The 20,427-nt window shown below is 34.7% G+C and overlaps 1 protein-coding gene across 4 annotated transcripts; it reads right to left on the bottom strand.

The window, feature by feature from the left end:
• Nucleotides 1-320: 320 nt before the first annotated feature.
• On the bottom strand, nucleotides 321-7,462 carry LOC127864530 (uncharacterized). 4 transcript variants are annotated; one of them, XM_052404192.1, is made up of 4 exons: nucleotides 7,308-7,462; nucleotides 4,336-4,435; nucleotides 3,714-3,827; nucleotides 321-2,622 (listed from the first exon to the last, which is right to left on the bottom strand). In XM_052404192.1, exons 1-4 carry the CDS (start codon nucleotides 7,310-7,312, stop codon nucleotides 514-516), a joined length of 2,328 nt encoding a protein of 775 aa, XP_052260152.1. In that variant the 5' UTR covers nucleotides 7,313-7,462; the 3' UTR covers nucleotides 321-513. The 4 variants fall into 4 exon arrangements, with proteins under 4 accessions (XP_052260152.1, XP_052260153.1, XP_052260154.1 ...); XM_052404193.1 differs by having other exon boundaries at nucleotides 7,300-7,462; XM_052404194.1 differs by having other exon boundaries at nucleotides 7,397-7,441.
• Nucleotides 7,463-20,427: the final 12,965 nt, after the last annotated feature.

The following is a 20,427-nucleotide window of genomic DNA, read 5'->3' on the forward strand; positions in this document are numbered from 1 at the left end:
TCACCATGAGTATTATGTGTCGAGATATAGCTGTCACTTGCGTAACAATGAGGTTTATGTGTTTATATGCATGAATGAAGTCATTTTAATGTTGTTTTTTTAGTAAGACCGACATTGTTGAGAAAATGACGGAGTGACTAGATTATCTGGAACTTGTTACATTCAGGTTAGATCAATAATTGCTTTAAACAAAACACGAAAGTTGTGGTGCAGGTTTTCTTTCTAAACAAATTTAATATTCATTCACTTAGAATTGTCTTTATCAACATAAAAAAATGATAAATTCATATTGTAATGTAAACAAAGCAGTAAAACGTGTATAGTGTATAATTTTAATACTTTACTTAATTACTTTACAATAATCATGAACTTCATCTTTGCTGGTTAAACGAGCTGCATAATTTTACATACAAAACAATGTTAAACTAAAAGAAGTAACTGATAAAACAGAGTGTTTGTAAGCACATACGTCTAGCTATCAGTTTGCACTCTTCAAAGTTGTCATATTCATTGTTAATTGCTTATTATGCGCTGCGCACGCTGTACGTGCCAGTTTGCAGCATTGTTCGTATGCCTTTCACGCAACGACATCTCGTAGTAAAGTAACGCCCCTTGATAGTCGCCTTCCATTTCACAGCAGTGACCAAGTAAATTAAGCGCTGTCTCTAAGTGATACATGTTGATTGAATTTCTTTGATCAAATATACAAGACCAGAGTTTTTTAAATTCATGAAGCTGTTTGTTGCGTTCACCGAGCCCTCCATACGTTAGAAACTGTAGATAGTGGAGGAAAGGACGAGCATCCACCTCAGCGCTGTCCATCCATCGTTTCTCTTGATGGTGTCTCTGTGCCACTTCCTCCTCAGTCATACCGCGATTCATTTCGAACAGCAATATGTATGGGGCGCAGTGCGCTTCTTGTCTAATAAAGCTGACACAGAATGCGAATGATGGTTCACTGTGAACGTTGTCACAACTATCTGACATCATGTTAGCAAATACCTGGAGATCTCTTTCTCCATATATTTCTGTCATTCCACACACAGACTTGACCTTGATGTGATCTTTCTTTTCCACGTCCTCTAACACTCTGATTGCCGCGTGAAGATGTCCAAAGCAGTATAGCACAGACGCCAACTTTAAGCCGCTAGAAACGACATCCGTTTTTAAAGAATATCGGAAGCGGCGTATTATTTCGATAAAAGCAGGATTCGGTAGTCGCGAACTCGTTGATGACTGCACTGAATTGAGTAATGCAAACAGGTGATATATTAAGTCGAAAGCAACGGTTGTCAATTTGCCATTCGTTGAGTTTTCAACAACAGCTCGTAATTTATATTGAATATCTTGCTGGAAGTTTGTATTCGAACTCTGCATTGCATATACTTTCTCTGTTAAGACTGAACTACAATTTTCAAAGTACTCGAACTTAAGCAAACACCTGATACCGTAACGTAACCTCACAGGGTCCAATTCTCTTGCTCCTGCTTGTCCGATTCGCAGTATTCCACATGCTCGTAACCGACATCCGAATTCATCTATATCTATATGAAATAAATCTTGCAAGTCATTCTTTATCAAGTAGTTCACGTACTGTAAAAGGCGTCTCTGTTGCACAACAGACAGTTTCCCATCGAACAAGTTCACTCCTTCTATGATATAATGAGGGAGGATTCCCAGTCGCAGCCATTTTCTTAATACTTGTAAACAAAGTAAAAGTAGAAACATGAGGTTATGCTCCTTCCACAGAGAAGGGTGTGTTCGCTCTATTGTGTAGAACATTAAAGTTTTACAATGAAAACTTGTTATAGAATCCCCAACTATTTTATTAAGTAAGGCTTTTTTAATTATTTTTAGACTAATGTAACATTTAATTTGTGTCATATTGAAACTAAACATCAACATTCGTTCAATAAGGTTCGGAGACAGGCGCCATTCTTCACGCTTGTAATCACTGTCTGGATGTCCTGCAGGCACCAGGAAAGACGGAGATCGTCGTGCAGCCTCTAGTAATTTGGCAGGCGGCCAATGTCTACCTCTACATCTGTCAATCCAGTGATGTATTTCAGGAAGAGGTTTGCAGACATGAAATGCCGATACCATATCCCAGTTGGGAATAAAACTCACAGAAGGTCCATTTTTGGTTACCCCTAAGTGTGATGCTTTATACTCTAATTCCTGCTTGCATCTTTCTGAGCTGAATAGTACTTGCCCAGAATCTTTCCTTACAAGCAAGTCATTGGCAATACTGGTCATCGGTTCAGGTGTGTATTTGTGTATGACCTGTAGCAAGTACTGTTGAGGTGGAGTGATGTCGTCACGAAGCATCAGAAGGTTATTCATCCCAGACTCCCAATCTCTCCAGTCTGTCATGATGTTCACACGTATGGCACTATGTAGGAAATCAATATCAGAATTGAGACCGGGAGTTGTGGTGCCTTCAGATTGGCTACCGAAATGAAAACATGTCTCAGTGCCTCCCGTTATTTGTGCTGCTGTCGTCATCATACGCTCTCTCCGCAAATATGTTTCTCTCCGCTCCATGACAGTGCATTTTCCGGCTCCAATCTCATCAAGAAGATCCGATAACCGGATAGACAATGCTAGGAAGTGCTCTGGAATCTGGATGTAAACTATTACATTAGCATTCTGTAGGTCAATATTATTAAATCATCATCAACATTATAAAAATACGCAATCAATATTCAGTTGTTATTATTTAAACAATCATACACGGAATAAAATATTGTTTTTTTTAATATTTTGAAACAAAGTAATCATGGTCGTTAAACGTAATATTTTACTTATGCATCAGAGATTTAAATGAATACAACGAAATACAAACTTATGCATGTCTTAAAACGAGTTAAGGCCTTTTTGAACGATTTGACGAATTGGCTATGCTCCAACTTTTTGTAACATATTAAAAAGAAGCAAGAACAGAGTACAAAGAGCACAATACCACTACATGATAGCCATATGCGTAAAACACATGTTTGTTAATGGCTAAGCATCATTTCAAATCATTAAAATTATAATGCTTTAACGATAGAACAATTAAGGTTGTTTCGGTTTTGTTTTTTATGTTTTGCTGCATTAGGATCACTAACACTAAATAAAATAATCATGTAGCAGCTAGACAATAGGGATAGACAAGTGAAAGGACTCGGAATTCGGACGAAAATTGTTCGAATCTTGCTGAAGGTACACATTTCATTGAAAATCGTTCTTTAGGTTAAATGCGTTTGCTGTTTTGTTATCGAGAGATCTTAAATGTATTTCGCTTTATCTATCTAGAAAATGCATTTCATGACAAACTTCAAATATGCCAATAATTTGTACTCAACGCCCTTCAATTTTTGCACTAAAAAGCACTGTCAACATATTTCGCGTCATTTACAACACAACAAAAATTTAATTTTACATAAGTTGTCTTTATTGCAAAAATAACACACTAAAGCGTATATGATTCACAACTTGCATGTGTGTATGTCAGTCCGTTCCTGTCTTCAAAATCATCATATGTGGTAAACTTTTATTTTTGAAAACAACTACTGATAAATGCACAAATACGTCTTCCTTAAAATAAATATGACGACTCAAGTATAGGGGCACACCTTTGTAATAAATATCAAATACAAAAGTTCGTATCGCTGTAATAAGTGCAATTGAAACGCTTTATAATTGAGCGATATAAAACCATCGTGTTTTACCAGCAAGTTTATCACAAGATGTTGACCACGTTTGTTGTTTGACGACCTCGGTGGATCCACTTTGATACAAAATCTCCTAGCATCAAGATTGAGTTTCGAATTGGGAACACGTACCTTAAAGAAACATATCAGTATATGTAAAAGTAAAGAAGTATAAAGAAACATATCAGTATACTATAAAAGGGATGATGTTTTGTAATCTACGTTAACCATTCAAACCAAGTAATATACTGTAATGTATAATCCGCAAATAGAGTCTGTTCGATTCAATGGGGTCATTAAACATAGCAATTCGAAATGACGACCTATTGTTTTCTAAAACATGGCATCCATTTTCAATTCAAAAATTTATAAAACACGTTCACCAAACGTAGACATTTGTTAATAATCAATGTCAAGTAAAGTTTCAATTGGCCACATTATTAGAAATTAATGTATTTACTTAACATTTAAAGCACTGGTATACTGTTTTCCAAACCAAATGGTCAACATAAACCGGCTATGTTCATAGTATGTTGCACAACAAATTACATGATAATTCATTTCTTTTATAGAAGTAAAAATAGCCATATGTCTTTAAGAAAGGAACCAGGTTTGTATGTATCCATCACAAAACACAAACCTTGTTCTTTGTGCCTGTTTCCTGAGGAAATGCCGGCATAGGCGCCAGACAATTGACTGTCCTGTTGATAGCATCTGGTTCTTCCTCCATGTTATCCAGCCTGAATATATCAATAATGACTTTTGCATATTGTATTGTTCGAACGCTTTAAATAAAGCACCGATGGCATTGAACTGAGATATAATGTACATGTTTTTGTTTCTAACTGTTTCAATATTGTAGCCAGCATTGTTTTATTGCTTAAGTTTCTCACAGCATTTGTATTTATATCACACGATTTTAGATTATTAATCCTTTAATTAATGCTTCATAATAGTATCAATCACTCTTATTTTTTATCAGTGTTATGTACATATATATACTTTGCACAGCGCCATTGAATATAATTATATAAATAGGCGTTTCATCAAATTAGCAAGTTTCAAGTTTCAAGTTTAACTTATCCTGCTGCTAAATGTTTCGAGTTTGTGCCATACAGAGCCTAACTGGGGAACATCGACGTTTACTTTTATATTAATGCAATTTTATATTAATATTAAAATACAGTTTACGCAAACTGAAAATACACAATAGATTTTGATACTTGATATCTTGTGTTCGCTTCAGAACTTTTCAAAACTACGTTTTTCACGTTCGGTATTAATAAATACGAGCCGGTGGAAAATAACTTTCTAGTTACTTTATAAAATCAGCCACAACATTTGTTGATAGTGCCATTGATACTTTTTGTTAATCATTCTTTTCATCAACATATTTTTCAAACGTTCGAGCGATTCTCTTTCAATAAAGGCAAAGTGTCATAACGTGTTTTCTCCGTTCCACAAACAGCTCAGCGATGGAACATTAAAGAAATGTAATAGTTAAAATACAAACAACACATGATACGATATCTCCTACTTAGACCACAATCATCATTAAATGTTCTGTTAACAATGTTTCACAATCAACTAGTGAGCTAGTTGAAGGGACTATTGTTCTTGTCAAGTGTCATTAAGATCTGATCTATAAATGCGGGCAATAGAGTGTTTCCTGGGAGAATATTGAAGACGCACGAAGTATGAACGGAGGACGCTCTTAGAACGAAAAACGCCGGAAAAAGACAATTACAAATGCACCACATGAGCTCAGATTACTCATGTTATATAAAACAGAGGAGAAGAAGACAACGTGTTAACTATTTTAATAATTGTATCGTCGACTCACCTAAATTCGCGACGACCCTAGATATAGTTATTCCCATGCTTTTAAAAGCATGGGGATATTGCATTGATCTCCGCTTTCTGCCCGTCTGTCCTGGCCACTATTTGCTCCTATACTATTAGCACTAGGACCTTGAAACTTACACACATGGTAGCTTTGAGCATATGTGCGACGGTGCACTATTTGGATTTTTGATCTGACCCCTGGGTCAAAAGTTATGGGTAAATAAATCGGTAAAATGGGTAAAAAACTCATTTTACTAACAACATGCGACGCACATGATAATAACTTTTGACCCAGGAGTCAGATCAAAATCCCAAGTAGTGCACCGTCGCACATATGCCCATAGCTACAATATGTGTAAGTTTCAAGGTTCTAGTGCTAATAGTGTAGGAGGAGATAGTAGACAACCACGCCCACCCACAATTTTGTTTTAACATAACCTCTTCATGTATTCACCAATTGACTGAAAATTAATACTGAACATCTCTTATGAAAACACGGTCTGCCTCGACCATACATGTCCACATTACCCACCCCAGGGCCATCGATAAAGGTAAAGGCAGCTTGGTTCCCGTCCTCGTTCAAATTTATCGAGAGGAACTACTTCCCCGTACGCCCAATTTGTTTTCGTTCACTAAATTTGTCTTACCAATTTTTTTTCGTACCAAATTTTTGTTTCGTACCCAATCATTTTTTCGTACCCAGATTGTGTTTCGTTCCAAATTTTTTTTCGTAGTACCCACATTTTTTTCGTACCCAATTTTTTTTCGTAGTACTCATTTTTTTTTCGTACCCACATTTGTGTTCGTACCCAAATTTTTTGTTTGTACCAAATTTTTTTTTTTCGTTTCCAAATTTGTTTCGTACACCGTTTTTATTTCGTACCCAATTTTTTTCCCAATTTTTTATCGTACCCAAAATTGTTCGTACCCACATTTTTTTTCGTAACAAAATTTTCTTCGTACCCCATTTTTTTTCGTACCCATTTTTTTCGTACCAAATTTTTTTCGTACCCGCATTTTTTTCGTACCCAAATTTGTTGATCTAGTCAAATTTTTGTTATAAGTTCCCCAAATTTTTTTCGTACCCAAATTTTTTTCGTTGTTTTTTTCCACCCAAAATTTACTTTTAATATGACATCTTTGCGGCGTGGGGATACACGTCGGCCTCTGCCGCGCCACTTCTAGTTATGATTATGATGGCTTTTCCTAGCTTTCTTCTATTTAAACCGGGGTGTTTCAAGATACATAGTTTTACAATTTATTTCATTATTTAAATGTCAGATATTCTTAAATGGATTAAAGATATGGGTTTTTGAAACTGATTTATCTTATAAAATTTAAATTTTGATATTGGCTTGGAACATCAATTTTAATGAATAAATGATGATTATGGTGATGACGATGGAAATGAAAACGACAATGATAAAGTTGAAGATTATGCAAAACCAAATGTCATAAATACAGACGATATCTAAATGTTAATTCATTTTGAATAGTTATAAATAAACACACTTAAACACGCGATCAAATCTCACTATAAACATGCTTAGAAGCAACAAACTAAATTTGATTATTAACAAATAACAACGGTTACAACATGTATTCTGATTTAATGATTATTCATATACATCGAGGACACAATATACTCATATAACATATAGAAGCTTTAATAACGATTAGATTAACTGTCGTGTAAAGGATAACACAAAATATGTTTAAACCAAGGATAACACAAGAAGTTTCATAATAAAAAAATTACCACTTTACCACATGTCGTCTACGTTATGATGCCTGATTGTATTTGTCTTCAAGTAATTAAATAACAATAATATTTTTACTATAATAAAAACGATAACCTTTCATTGGCTTCAGTGTAACTTGACAATTTATGTGAACTAAAGCGAAATCGAAAGTAATTTGTTATAAATTGTTGCGGGTATTTCCATTGACGTAATTTATACGTCATGAATTTAAATTAATCAAAGCGCTGAAGGCACTGAAGTTGTTCGCTATTGCATAATTTAAGACGCAACTCATTATTCAAAATTAATCGCAAGTTTGAAATGAACACACGCCTCAAATTTATGAAGAGTGTTTCATAACGCACGGATCGAGATTTGTGAGCACTTTTTATCGTCCTATTTATTTCATAGAGATCACTTAGACAAAATAACAAAACCATGGCCCTTTTTTGACGTTCTGAAAGCAAAAAAAGTATGATGAAAATGGTAATGAGAACTGAATATAAACACAATTTGCAATCACCATCATATTAAATGAATATTGTTGAAATATCGAATACCTATCTCACTAAGAATATAATTTCATGATGAAAATTTCCTGTACAAAACATTTAATTTTTGACACCATATACAAATACAATAAACACAATAAGATCATTGATGAAAATAAATAAGAAAAAAATCTGCGAGCAATACCTTTTACTCACGAATTAGGTAGTCATAAAGACAGCCACATTGACCCGTAATTTGTTGTTTATGCATTTTTGTTACCCGAGCAGTTCACGCGGTTTCAACAACTCTGACCTAAAAATAGGTAAAGAGCACTAATGCGCTTTTTCGGCTTAGCTGTTTTACCCAGCTTTTCACCTCAAATGACTTTTACATAACGCCATCAGACACGCATGAATATTTTCGAATATTTCATAGACTGATTCGAGATAAAACTTCTGAACTTTGGCTACATCACTGTGTCTGTGCCTAGCGCAAATGATGTAGCACTGTTCATTGTAAGGAATTCCGGTCTTCTCTCTGATTGTTCAAACGACACAAATTGTGGCCCAGTAACAATAACGCGTTAAAATCCATCTCGCAGAATCTGAGGGTAAGCACTCGTTCGCTAAATCATACAGGGAATATATAAATAACTATCGATAAACAAAGTTTTGCTTTCAAGATGAGAAAACAAACATAAACGAAATAGAATAGTGTCACTATAAGAGGAAAATCGTTTACTTATCCAACCACAAATGTTTGCCGTACTATGTCAGCACGTCTGGAAATTCGTTCCTGAACGCCTTGATAGGCTGCCCTTATTTACAAATTTGCTATTTTGAATTCAATTTTGTGTCGAAAAGCATTGTGCTAAAATGTGCCATTTACAATTCGCAATGAGATTTTTATTGATCCCTCGTCATGCGAAAATGGGTCTTATTCCATATGCGCCCATCATATATATATAGCCTACTCAGCCTGCGCATCTCTCAGTCTGGTCAGTAGATATATAATGAGACCATAACAGATAGAGTGATTTTATAGCTAACAGCATCGCCTCTAACCAGACTGCGCAAATGCACATGTTGGGCTTAAGATACGCTGGTCCGAAACGCATAATACCCATTTTCGCATGACGCGGCTATGAAAGTGTGATTATAATGTGTCGAAAGAAAAATGCATGTAAATAAAATATTTACATTCGATATATTTCGATGGTGAAGAAATATGCTTATAATAAGACATGTGAGGACACATATGATGTGCACTCCCGTAGTATAATTTTTATCGACTTACACTAATGTGTGGTTTGACAATGGTAACACACATTTCATGCGGTGAATATGCGACTTACAAGTAAAACACACAATAGGTAAACGTTTGTTTTCAATTTATTTTTTTTGAAACGTAAATTGCAAACTTTATTTCAAAGTCAGCATTTACTACCTTTTAAAAAGATATTTCTTGTTACATTTAGTTGTGTTTTCATATTCAGGCTTTAGCGATTATAAAGCATTTTTGTGGTTGTCTGTATTATACGTCAGGTAATTGGTGAACTCATTTTCAACGTTTTATAAATTGAGAACTGTGAATATAAACAAGCTTAACCATCTACTATTGCGTTGTTAACACCCGTAAATACAAAACATCGCCGCTATCGGTTGAGAACAAAAGAACGGATCCCAGAAATATCATATTTAACCCGCTGTAAAAGCATGCAATATGAACGAGGTTACGAAACATCACACTATACTTGTTTATCAGCAAAAGTGTTAATTTTCCCGCATCTATGAATAGCTTCAGATTATGCAGATGAGGTGCTTATCGCTCTTAGCGTAGTTAAGAGCAAACCGACTTACAAGGCGTAGTACTAAACTAAGTTGCTCGCAAGCGAACAACTAAAAATCGATTTGGTTTGGTTTTAGTTTCAATGCAGAGGCGTAGCTCGGCCTAAATACAAGTTACTATTTATATTGTTAACGAAAATAGAAACATTAAATTGTAATGTACACGTATCTTTAAATTCTCTCCAATAGTTTCATCCATTTTTATATGTTCGGTCATTCACATATGTTGGACATTATGGCATATTTTTACAAAGCGTACGTTATTAATCTTTATTTAGAAAATTGTATCACATATATGTGATTGTTTTGGTTCGAAACATGCGAATTGTAGATTTTTTTTGTGAAAAAAAATAAAGTTAACGCTTAGTAAAATTTGCTACATTTGATTTGTAAATGCCAATCATTATGATAATAATCATTAAAAATTCAACTGCTGGTGTTTATTAGTCTATAGGACTATTTATTATTATTTCCATTGACTTAATTCAAACGGTTGTTGCGGGAAGGATAAGTCTACCCGACATTTTTTTTAATTCTCGAGTTTAAATGCAGAGGCGTAGCTCGGCCTTAAAACGTTTTACTATTTATATTGTTTATGAAAATATAAAAAATAATTTTAATGTACATGTATCTTCTTTCAATTCTTTCCACTAGTTTCATCCATTCTAATACATTCGGCCACCAATATATGTTGGACATTATGACATATATTTTTTATAAAACGTGCGTTATTAATCTTTATTTAGAAAATTGTATCACATTGATGTTGTTTTGGGTTCGGAACATGTGAATTGTAGATTTTATTTTGGAAAATAATAAGGTTAACCTTTAGCATAACTTGCTACATACTTTTTGTAAATGCCAATCATTATGAATATAATCGTTTTAAAACCAAATGCTGGTGTTTATTAGTCTATAGGACTATTTATTACATTATTTATATCAAAATTACTTCAAACGTTTAATGGTGTCCTATAAAAATCAAAGTATTCAAAGTACTGGTGGGGCGATTTTGCTCCAATGTTGTGGTCGTAAAGACACTACACAACGTGATGCAAACCAATCACCATTGTTGAATGAAACAGATGGAATAAGGGAAGGATGACAGGCTGTGAACATAATATATGATTAAGCTATTTGGGTTTAAAGTAAATGCTGCTTTTAAAACAAGTTATTGCCGTATGTGCCAATTCATTACTGCGAAACGTTTGTGAATACATGTACAATGTTGATTATTTTCATTTGAACTGGTGACCTCTTATTCAAAAGTCAAATACTCCTCCATAAGTGTCGTAATGATTACTGTAGATTTAATTTCTGCAAAAAAATATACATATTGCTTTTTCAAACTATTTATATAGCAAGGAGGTGCAGGCTATTTTTTCATTACAGTTGTGTAATTTCATATCCTTTTGTGAACAACACTGGTAATGAATATTGTTTTCTGTAATCATAATATTTGTGTATATCAGCCACTTCTGTCAATCGTAAACTATTTCAAGAATAATGTATTTTTACGTTTTTAAACTCTGACTTTGTACAATAATGTACGCGGCTGTTTTTGTTAACTTTTTGTTATTGTTATTGGTCGTGTTAATTAAGATATGGTAATTGTATAAGTGTGTGTGTGTGTGTGTGTGTGTGTGTGTGTGTGTGTGTGTGTGTGTGTGTGTGTGTGTGTGTGTGTGTGTGTGTGTGTGTGTGTGTGTGTGTGTGTGTGTGTGTGTGTGTGTGTGTGTGTGTGTGTGTGTGTGTGTGTGTGTGTGTGTGTGTGTGTGTGTGTGTGTGTGTGTGTGTGTATAGGTGTGTGCGTGCGCACGAGTGTGTGTGCGTGCGTGCGTTAGAGTGTGTGCATATGGGAAAATGTAATCAACAATACATTTATATTCTTAAATACTTTCTGTTAATGAATATTTGTTCCTTGAGACCATTTCAATATTGGAAGAGAAATTAATAATATAAGAGAAGTCATATAATATACTTGCTTTTTATGACACTTCTATTACACTGTTACAGTACTCTTATGTCCGTCAAACTCTACATGTTTGCATTATAATGTAGAAATGCATTATATATACCATAGTTGTTTGAAGGCCTCATTGAAAATAAGATTGCCATTGTTAAACTGTTTGCATTACTTTGTATCAATGTGTTGTCTTAATGAGTTACCTTCGGAAAATAAATAAAGAGATTATTATAATGCGTTTAATACAGTAACTTCAAAGTATTGGCGCTTAACGTCACGTTCACGTCTGGTGACGTTACGTCATTTAATTGTATTTGCATCCATTATTATCAACAGAAGAAAACGCTATGTAACATTATCTGGATATTCGTTTACTGACGAAGGCCTGTGGCCGAAACATTTCATATAAAAGAGTGACTATATGAAAAGAAAAAATGTCTTTGTTTTTTCCGATATCTTAATGATATCGCGACTACTACAAATGATGCTGGTTCTGGGAACACGGGGTTTAATGCATGTTCGTAAAGTGTCGTAACAGATCAGCCTCTGTAAACCGCACTGGATAATCCGGAGAAACACCGTCCGTTTTGGAATATTCCGTTTCTAATAAATCCCTTCTTAGCGAAAAATCTAGATAAGGGGGAAAGTGCCGTCCTTGAGTAGGTAAGGTACGACACTTAACGCGCATGCATTAAAATCCTTTTTCCCAGAGCGGTGCTAATATCACAATAAATCTTTTTATCAAAGAGTAGTTAAAACAGTGTTTTTTTCATATTAAATCGAAAATATTGATCTTACGTTTATAAAATAATTTAATTAGTACAATTAAGCAGTTTCGTGGGAAAACGGATATAAATGCGTAAAGCCTCATCCCAGATTAACCTGATGAAATCCGCTCACTCTAATGAGGGACCACACTTTCCGCATGAACTGCCATGAAGAGACTTGCCTTATAAGACTGTGCTAATCTGGGACGACACTTTACGTACATGAATTAAGCACCGTTTCCCCTTCGCGGACTGCACAAGCTTATATGAGACGACACTTTACACACCTGAATAAAGCACCGTTTTCCCAGAGCGAGGCTCTTTAATGTTATACGTCTTATGGTTTCAAAACTAAAGTTTCAAAAAATCACCGTTTCTTATCGATCCTTTATGTCGTTGAAATTTCCGCGTATTAATGTCCATCACATAACGCGTGGCACGTGAATCGTTAAAAGTTTCACATTCATAATGCCAATAATATTATTAAATGTGTATGGCTTTTTTCAAGCCGCGACGAACTGTCCCCTCATGAACTAAAACACACACAGGCCTTGACTTGTATGTGTATTTATTTCTTCAAGACGACATTCGAGTAAAGAACATTGATCGATTACAGTTTCGTCGGTGCAAAGCAGGGCTTGGAAATTTATGAAAGAGAATAAGATACATTTATTTTATTTGAGAACACACTGTTTTTACAAATAGGACATGCATGTCAGTGAACACAAATAGCCGGAACTATACTTTAATATCCATGTTTGAGTTATTCTAAACTGTATTCACAATTATTAAAGGGGCCTTTTCACATATTTTGGCATTTTTTAAACTTATTCATTAAATGCTTTATATTGATAAATGTAAACATTGGATCGTAAAAACTCCAGTAAAAAATCAAGAAAAAATTTAAAAAAAGGAAAAGAACATTGCCCGGAGCAGGTTTCGAACCAGTGACCCCTGGAGTCCTGCCAGAGTCCTGAAGTAAAAACGCTTTAACATACTGAGCTATTCCGCCGAGTACACATCTTGACGTATTTTATACCTTATATAAGCAATCTTCGTAGTTTCACAAAATTTAACGACAAAAACAGAACTCTCCAAATTATTCAATCGTTTCGCGTTGCAACGCTTTATAATTTTTAGGTTTTAAAATCGTCAAAAGATGCATATAATGGCTATATTAGAGCATGGTTAATGTTCAGTATTACTGTTTCCTCACAAATATCATAACTAAAACGAAAACTTACGAATCTGAAACAACTTTTTTCAATTTTGTCAATTTACCAAAGCGTGAAAAGATCCCTTTAATGTATGTCAAAATTTGCTTTTTCGTACCACAGTTTCTATAGGGCGTGATTTCTTCAGGTAAGTACGCATTTGGGGTAAATTGCATTCCTTTATGCCTCACATATTTTGAAAGTGTTAAGATGATGGTGGTAAAGAAAACTAGACATCGTCAAAACTAACATTTTTTACAATATACAAACCTGTTAAGGTCGTGTGAAATGAAAAAGCGCCTTGACGATACGCCGCGACACCGTCAGAGGCGATAATCCACTCCTTTACTGACAACAGTTAACAGCGTAAGATCATTGGTCGATAAACTAAGATCATAGGTTAATAACGCTCGATTGGTCATTGTCGGCTCGGGTGTACATGTAAGTATACTAGGGTACCTTTTAATATATTTACCGTACCCGGGGTACATGCAAGTATACTTAAGTGTAACTGGGGTACATGTAAGTAGTATCCGAATCGACAATGACCAATCGATTGTAAATAACGTAAGAGCATCGGTAAAATTTATAACAACAGATCGTCGGTTCATAACGTAAGATCATCAGTCAATAACGTGTTAATGAAATAATAGCATTGGTCAATTACGTAATACTGATTTGCAAATAACGTAAGAAAATTGGTCAAATCCGTATAATGATTGGCCAATAACGTAATATCCTTGATAAATAACGTTTTATCATTGGTTTATAACGTTAGAGCATTGGCCAATCATGTAAGATCATTGTTTATTAATGTAAGATCATTGGTCAATAATGTAAGATAATTGGTCAATAATGATAGATCAGTGGACCACAACGTAAGAACATTTATGAATCGCGGAATACAGTTTCAGTGAGATTATTGTTAAAAAGGTAAGATCATCGGACCATAACCAATGATCAATTATCAATAACGACATACTGTTACAGTGAGATAATTGATCAATAGTGTCAGATCACATGACCATAGCGTAATATGACTGATGAATCACGTAATACAGTTGCAGTTAGATGATTGATTAATAATGTAATACAGTAGCAATAAGATAACTGATCAATCACGTAGTACAGTTGCAGTTAGATGATTGATTAATAATGTAATACAGTAGCAATAAGATCACTGATCAATCACGTAATACAGTTGCAGTTAGATGATTGATTAATAATGTAATACAGTAGCAATAAGATCACTGATCAATCACGTAATACAGTTGCAGTAAGATGATTGATTAATAATGTAATACAGTAGCAATAAGATCACTGATCAATCATGTAATACAGTTGCAGTAAGATGATTCATTAATAATGTAGTACAGTAGCAATAAGATCACTGATCAATCCTTCCACGTGACTTCAGATTCCATAACTTATTGGAACCGTTCCGTATGCTTCTAACATCGTTATTATACATGAAATGACCTATTTGTCATGCATGTAATTGTTAGTCTTGAGCCTTCAACTCAATTAACATACGAGGCTCCTGAAGCTAACGTACAGAGTTTTGCGCTTGCATGTGTTCTTCCGGTATATTGCTCAAAAGGAAATCAAAGCGCCGAAGATACTGTAGGTAATCGCTGTTGTATAAGTTTAGACGCAACTCAGTTTAAAAAAATATGTTATAGCTTTTTATATTGCAAGTTTCAAATGAACTCAACCCATTCAAATTTATAAAGAGTGTGTCTTACAGCATAGGTCCAGATGTGTTTTTTTAAATCATTAATACAAAATATAATTTAAGCTTCATTTTGGGACAACAGGGCTTTATGCATATGCATTTATTGCCATCCTAGTACCAGATACTCTCTTTAAACGAAAAACATTATAAAATCAGAAATGTCGTCCTTGATTAGCTTGTGCGCATTGCACAGGCTAATCAGTGTGCACAGCCTAATCTTATTTGACATGCTTTAAGCCCCGTTTTCCCTGAAAGCAGCCAATATGAACAGATTTCAATGATAAACACTAGACTAAACAATGTCGTCTTACAAGCTGTTAAACACTATTAGTCATATACACACACAGAAGTGTACCAGTGGTGAACTATAAACAGGCAGATGTGGTGGTTTGTGCCTGGCAGACGCTCCTAGCATTTGTCGTCTGCATAATTTTACTGCAACAGGCAGTGGTTGTCTTTCCATAGCGTAGTTAACAAGTTAATCGCATACTGATTTGCAAAATTTGCTCTGTATCATAAGTGTGAGCTAACGCTCACACTAAAAAACGGCTTTGTTCAAACCTGTTTCTTTTCATGTCCTACATAAAAAGAAGGGTCGTCATCTTGTGTTGTTAAAACTTGTGACACAACCTTTTTGTTATTGTTTACAAAAAAGTGAATATCGTCTGTTATTATGTGAAAATTTTGTCGATATTTACATTTATCACATGCTATACCCTGTTTCCCATGTAATACAACCATTACAGATTTTTTTATATTACACATGTGTAATACAACATTTTTAAGCGTTTTCATTGGCTTAGTTTTCGTTTATTGACCAATCGCATTTTGTTATTTTGATGAAATGACGTTGCAACGTCAAATGACGTCACGAAATGTAAACAACATTGGGGATTTATCATTATGTTTGCGTAAATATTTATTTAATTTGCTCATTTAAAAGCATGTGATAAAAAAAATCTGAAACTCGTTGTCATATCATACCATATTTTATTACAATCGTCCAGGAAATTCGTTAGTAAGCTCGCCAAAGGCTCGCTTACTTACAAAATTCCTGAACTCGTTTAATAAAATATGGTATGATATGACAACTCGTGCCAGATCCTATATGTCTTCTATGGTATGAATATATATGAGCCAATCTTTGGGATAACAGGGCCTAAACATATATGTAGTGTCCTCTCAGATTAGCAAGTGAAGTCCAAACAGGTTTATCAGGGACGACACGTTCAGTGTTATGGAATATTTATTTAAACGAAGTATCTTCTTAGCAATAGTCCAGTCAAGGCGGGAATCGTCGTCCCTGATAAGCATGGACTGCAGAGATAACAATGAGACGGCGCTTAACGCAGATGTATTTATCCCAGTTTTTCTCTGAACGAGGCTAGTGAACAGAGTGTAACCAGATATACAATTGGCTCCATTAGCAATTAGACAGACGCGTGTGTACATTTCGAAATGCCGCGGCAATAAATCATAAGACTATTTGTATGAGAAAAAGTGTGTCCTACGTCAATACACCCACGTAACAACATGGCGTTGTTTCAACTTGAATGTGCAGCAGTCACTGCGTACTTTAGTGATTGAAGTGTTAAATACATACAACACAAACGCAAAATACTAATTGTTTGACACTAACGGAAGTCCGGTGGTCAGAGACTCCTTGAAATGAGACTCGAACTCATTGTTTTTGTGTCAAGGAAGTCCGTTGGACTCCTTCAAAATTATCTTTGAATTTTAAAAAATCCATTCATTGTTGCAAAATCAGAATGTCTGTACAAAAAACATCTTTCTCAGAAAAGTAATTGAAAACACTGTCTTTAAAAACTTTAAGTTGCATGTGTTTATTGTCAATTTAAAATTGTAGTAATTTAATATTAACCCTATACATACTGCAGAAGGAAGTTTTTAATACCAAGTCATAACCGCACACTTCAACCACTGCTTGGGAACTGTAAGAGTTCTTCTTAACAAGGAAGATTATAGACAGCTGGTCTATTGCTAATGAGAAGTGTTCAATCAAAACTAAGTGATATCGGAAGTATATACAAAAGTGAACAATACCAAAATTTGGACTATGCACTTGAATACGTATTTGTCTTTTATCCTATGAAAACGCCTGTCTGGTCTACAAGTTTGTTTTCAGAAGATGCATTGTGTGTAATTTTAATTGTAAAGCTATTATAATTATGAAAAAAACTTGTATTGTCAATTGAATTGTATATGTAAGCAAAAAAATTCATTAACCAGTTTTAGCGAAACGACTTGGAACGCAAAGGAACCCAGTATCATTATGAAACAATCAGAACAATTGTACTCATGAAATTTTAACTGCATTTGAAATCCGTTCCGAAATTCGACTTAAGATGAAAGTAGTTTAGGGAGGGATTAATTAGAATTCACTCTTGTTGATCGTTCGGTTCGTCCGAAGTTTTAAAATGTTTTTTCATAAATAATACCCTGGGTTGAAAATGTGCCCCTCCCTGAGGGTTATTTGCTTTATATGTACGGAGGAAACACTTAAACAATGTCTTCCCTCCAACCTCAAGGCCAAGAGGTTTGATTTTTAGCTATATCATTTTATTGTGGTCATCTGCCATTTTTTTAAATATCGTCCCTCATGTCAAAAAATTGGCCACGACATATGATGAAAAAATATTTTAGACTTACAGATTAATTTTTTTTTCTTTCAAAACGCTTGGGCAGAGATTTGTTTTATTTATTTTTTAATATCGTATGCTGGTCCTTTAACATCTTTGTTAAAACCATTCCTCGTGGGTTTTAATTGACCCAGCCCGATGGGTTACTTAATTTATAATATGTGTTAGTGAAAACTTTGATAATCTTTCTTTTCTGGGCCTCGGTGATTGTTATTTTTCATATACCGTCTTAAAGTAGTCCTCTACTACAGTTTTTCAGATCATGCCCCAGGGGATCAAAACTCGTAATATCCAGGGACTCAACTTATTTATTTTGTAAATCTTTTTCTTTGAAACCGCAAGGATAAGGGGTTTGATATTTGGTGTGTAACTTAACATAATTTCCCTCTTTTCTCAAATCATGTGTCTGGGGTCAAACCTAACAATAGCGGAATCTGAGATATAGCCCTGAACCAATTGTGACAGGCGGACGTACTGATGGACGGACAGACGGAAGGACTGACGGAAAACGCAAATGCTATATCCCTCTGGCATTACCATTAGATTATAACATGATAATTAAGTGTATTTTTAAGATTTGTTTCGCCATCTTTGTTAATGCTTGTTGATACAAATAGTTTTGAAAACAAATGAACGTTTACAGTGGCTGTCCCTGCGACGGTCATAGTAGTTCAAGGACTTGTTAGGTGTTTCGTTTTCTGAAGTCTCTGATCGCCGGACATGACTCCTAACCTCGCGCGTTATTTTGAAGAAACCTCTGAGAAATGCTTGCTGGTCTTCCGGCCCTCGACGCCAAACGATTCCAAAGTGTGTGGGTTTGATGAGGCGGAGTTCGATTTTTCTTCTTATTTTTTAACGTTATACACGGTGTTTAAAGCCAAAGTGTGGTTTATAGCACAGTGCGTTAATACGGTAACGTACTTTCTATTTGAACACCAGTTTAATATTGGTTGACATCACCGTGTGGCGAAACAGGAGACAATTTAGTATTTGTGTGTTTGTGTTGATGACACCACTTATTGGCATCAAACACAAAATGTCTGGTGCATCGTTGATTTAATATGTGACTGTGCCATCAACAAAAGTGCTAAATTAAATTGTCTTGTTTTTAATTCTCATCTTTGAACGTGAACAATGAATGCTTTTATCTATGCATTTGTCACAGCATCGAAGAAAACAATAATTGAAAATTTAAGAATATGTTCATGCCGTGTGCGTTAATTCCAGTGATTGGAAATGCACATTTAGTTGCCTCTTTCTGACAAAAATAATGACCTCCCGGTAGCGACCTAGTACACGTAGACCGCTCGTCGGCTTCCTGTCGTGATGACCAGGTTCCGAACGGTTGTTGTTTTATTGGGGTTGACCCTAAGACGAAATACACATATTCTGGTTGTGTTATTTAGTACAAAGTTTAAAATCAGAGAAACGATGATTTATGTAGGTTTGCCTTTGAAGACTTCACCAAACTTTCTACGAACAAATTGGAACGAAACATTTAGAATATTAATAACGAAAGAAATCTGAGGCAAATATTCATTCAAGTGAATTTACAATACTTCAATTATGGGCTGCGAATAATAAAAATCATAGAGCAACACGAATATCGAACAAGTAAATGCGCTTTTATCAATCAATGTTGTTATCGTTTGTGAACAATGGCATTGGGCGTTTTATTTATATATGATAAAACACCCGATGAATTACCCAATTGTGAGGAAGCTGCTTAAATTAATAATTCAAATTCGCCGATCATGCAATGCTCTAAAAAGGGTGAACGTCTTTACAAACAAGCGATTTCCCCCTGATAATTCATTGAAACTATGCGTAGACGAACTCTATAAGGACAATATATTTGAAGTTAAATTTTTACAGAAAACTAACCAAAAAGTATTATCAACAGAGAAAAATTAAGAACTTTTTTTATATTTATAACTAAACGTATCGTTTGTTACCTTAAATGAAATTAATTGTGGGACCTATGCTTTACTCATAATAATTATATTGACCTTTTATTGTTTTTCTATGGGGGTTTTGTCAACTTGTGTTGAAGACTCTTTGGTTATAACAGTTTACACATACTTGTATTACGTATACTTTACTTTAATTATATATGTAAAAATGAATCATGTCAAACAACTAGTAAGAAGAAAATGGTTTTCATAGAAAAAACAATTATTCAAGTACAAATTCAAATTGATGGTAGTGTTTAGTTGTGTTTGAGCTTAAGACATCACTTAGTTTCAAATGAACAATTATCTGTTTCAATATACCAGGCGTTTAAAAACTTCCTTGTTAAGAAGAACAATCACAATCGTCAAGAGGCGGTTCAAGTGCGCAGTCATCGCTCTGTATTAAAGTACTTAACAAAACTATCCTCTGCGGTCTTCAGCTACTAATTGCATAATACTTCGTAGTATTTTAGATAGGCCATAACAAGATTTTCATGTAAAAGTTTTTTTGT

This window comes from Dreissena polymorpha, chromosome 1 (genome assembly GCF_020536995.1).
Source record: "Dreissena polymorpha isolate Duluth1 chromosome 1, UMN_Dpol_1.0, whole genome shotgun sequence".
Lineage (NCBI taxonomy): Eukaryota > Metazoa > Mollusca > Bivalvia > Myida > Dreissenidae > Dreissena > Dreissena polymorpha.